At 42.4% G+C, this 3108-nt stretch overlaps 1 protein-coding gene across 1 annotated transcript in view; it reads right to left on the bottom strand.

Moving 5' to 3' along the window:
- The window catches only part of LOC111648913 (cadherin-7-like), a 13759-nt gene extending 11312 nt beyond the window's left edge, over positions 1-2447 (bottom strand). The window contains exons 1-2 of the mRNA XM_023398667.2: positions 2301-2447; positions 774-1068 (exon numbers count right to left, since the gene is read on the bottom strand). Coding sequence (XP_023254435.2) covers positions 774-1068; positions 2301-2447 — 442 coding nt within the window. The remainder of the gene's footprint in view (positions 1-773; positions 1069-2300) is intronic.
- Positions 2448-3108: the final 661 nt, after the last annotated feature.

Genomic DNA, 3108 nt, shown 5'->3' with positions numbered 1-3108 from the left:
CAACAACAACAACAACAACAACAACAACAACAACAACAATAAACACCACCAACAACAACAACAACAACAACAATAAAACAAACACCAGCACCACCAACAACAACAACAATGCAAACACCACCCCCACCAACAACAATGAATTTAAAATATGGAAAAATTAACTAAAGGGTTAAAATGAACTCTGATTATCACATTAAGAGTCTGTCTGAACTATGCTGGGCTATTTTTTTATTTTAAGTTTCTATTCTGTTAATATTTCATATATTTCTGTATAAAGAATACTGGTATTTATTTATCTGTGTCTGATTTTGAAACTGGTACACAGCTAAGAGTATTCACTAACAGATTTTCAACTGTCTGTTACACTTTTTGTTTTGTTAAAAAGTTTTTGTGATTCCTACTTTTACTTGAAGAAAGTATATTTTCTTCATCAAGACAAATTTCTGGTGAGAATCAGTTAGCAGGTAAAAATACTCTATGCTGCTGTGTGACTACAACCCTGACCAGTTTATATAGGAAGTTCCTGATCAGCTGGTTTAACGTGATCTGGTCCTGGGAAGTGTCCTGGGACTAAAGACTTGTACAACACATGAAAAAAACCACACCTGAACAGATTCTTTCTGTCTAAACTTCATGTATTCATCATGTTCATGGTCTCATGTTGTCTTTTTGAGTATCCTTCGTCATCTCTACGGACTCAGACTTGAAACAGTCTGGCTCAAGGCCAAAGACAGGAAGAGGACAGATCAGACCTGGTTTAGGTTCAGACTCACCTACAGGAGACCTCTCAGACACTGTGGCGGTGTATGGACCGTCCAGGAACTTGGGCTCATTGTCGTTGATGTCTTGGACTTTGATGATGAACTGGGACTCGGGTTCGACTGGTAGGTTTGTGTTTCTGTCTCGAGCTTGAGCTCTCAGGGTGTAGTATGCCTGCTGTTCACGGTCCAGCCTCTTGGTGGCGTGGATATCTCCCGTGTTCTCATCAATGGTGAAGATGGACGTTGCACCTTCACCACTCAGGACGTACCTCACCTGTCCGTCACCTTTATCCAAGTCAGAGTGGAGCTGCAGGGACCAGAAACCAGTTAAACCACCAGAGGAAACCAGCTGAGCTAATGTTAATGAGCGTCACATAAATACAATCAGCTGGTCTGAACCTGGACCAGGTTCTGGACTTTGGACAGATCCAGGATCAGTTCATGTTCATGTAGGCTGGAACAATTCAAACTGGCACATGATGACACACACACACACACACACACACACACACACACACACACACACACACACACACACACACACACTGTGCTCTGTCAGGTTGAATCTGTTCAGCTGTCACAGTGTTTTAGTCATCTCCCAGAATGCCTCAGGGCTGTGTGTGTACATGTTTTTCTATCACTGTGAGGACATGTTGTCTGGTCTTCACCTCTTCATTGATCTGTGTGAGGGTTCAGACCTGATTTTAGGGTTCAGGATCATGATCAAGTTATTTTTAGGGGAAATTTCAACCAGAATCCTCTCAACTATAGAAAAACGTGTGTGTGTGTGTGTGTGTGTGTGTGTGTGTGTGTGTGTGTGTGTGTGTGTGTGTAAATGTATCACTGAGTATCACTGAACACACAGGTTTGGACATCCAGCATCCTCCCCGACCTTTGACCTCTGATGACATCAATACAACCACAGAGATACAGTCCTGAGACCACCAGACTGAATCTCTCCACATCTCGGTTGCTCCTGATCCAGGTCTTGAAAACCACAAACTGAGTCTGTGACAAGAACAAACCTGCTGGAGTCCAAGACCAGAGTCCCACAGGCCCCCCCACAAGATACCACACACATGGACTCCCTCCAGGATCTGCGCAACAGTGAACAGCTGGTCCACTGATCCATGACCAGGACAGAATCCACATCAGTCCTCCTGAGTTTGAGGTTCAATAATCAGAGTCTCCTTTCAGCAGCTGGTCCCCCTTTTAAATGTAAACCACCTCCCCGTTTTCTCCTGGTCTCAGGCGATGGGTCATGTGATGTGTCATGTGATGTGTCACGTGATGTGTCATGTGATGTTGCTGCTGTTAGAAGAAGTCAAAGGGTCAAAATCAGGATGAGACACAGAGACAGAGAGATAAAAAGACAGAGAAACAGATTGACAAAGAGACAGATGCAAAGAGAGAAAGCGACAAAGAGATGAAAAGATAAAGAGACAGAACGACAAACAGATAAATATACAAGTAGACAAAGAGACAGAGAGACGGACAGAAACATACAAACAATACAAAACAATAACAATAACCTCGTACCTTCCCCACGTACAGTGGCTCTTCTCCGGTGAACTCCTCCAGGACAAAGAATTGGTTCCAGACCCAGCTTCTCCTCCTCCTCTGGTTGGAGACAGCATCTCCTGCTGCTCCTAACACCTGAGGAAGGAGGACGGAGTTCAGGGACATCGCCTCGGAAACTGACTCCTCCCACAGTGACAGGACAAACATACAGAGCACGCTCAGAATACAGAGACTTTCCATCTCTGAGCAAACAGGTGACATCAAACTGTCCAACGATAAGTCGTCAAACTTTCCATTGATGACTCAAACTGTCTAACGGCGAGACATGAAATTGTCCAGCGATGACACGTCAAATTGTCCAATGATGACACTTCAAACTGTCCAACGATGATTCAAACTGTCCAACGGCGAGACATGAAACTGTCCAGCGATGAGTCAAACTGTCCAATGATAACACTTCAAACTGTTTTTGACGGTTTTCACTCTCTTTACCTGTAAATAAATAAATATAAAGGAGTGACAGAGGAACACTGAGCAGTTCTGCTGATGGAGAACATCTGATCCACTTTTGTAAAAACATCATTATTTTTAACATTAAAAATATTTTACGAACCCACAGTATAAAAGTTATTTTCCATCCGTATTTTATTTACAGCATTTGCTGTGGGACAAACCTGTTAATCTGATTATCTACAGTTAATCTGTTTAATCTGCTTTAGTAAACTGATAAAACATGTTGATCACATCTGAACAAACACAGCAGCTCTGATTTGAATTAACATTCAGCTGTATATATAATAATATAACTGACTCCACATACAGTTTA

Source organism: Seriola lalandi, unplaced genomic scaffold (genome assembly GCF_002814215.2).
Source record: "Seriola lalandi dorsalis isolate HSWRI2012SDOR001 ecotype SW California unplaced genomic scaffold, Sedor1 jcf7180002049694, whole genome shotgun sequence".
NCBI classification, from domain to species: domain Eukaryota; kingdom Metazoa; phylum Chordata; class Actinopteri; order Carangiformes; family Carangidae; genus Seriola; species Seriola lalandi.
Note: the sequence above shows the minus strand (reverse complement) of the source record. Positions and strands in the feature narration are given on the sequence as shown.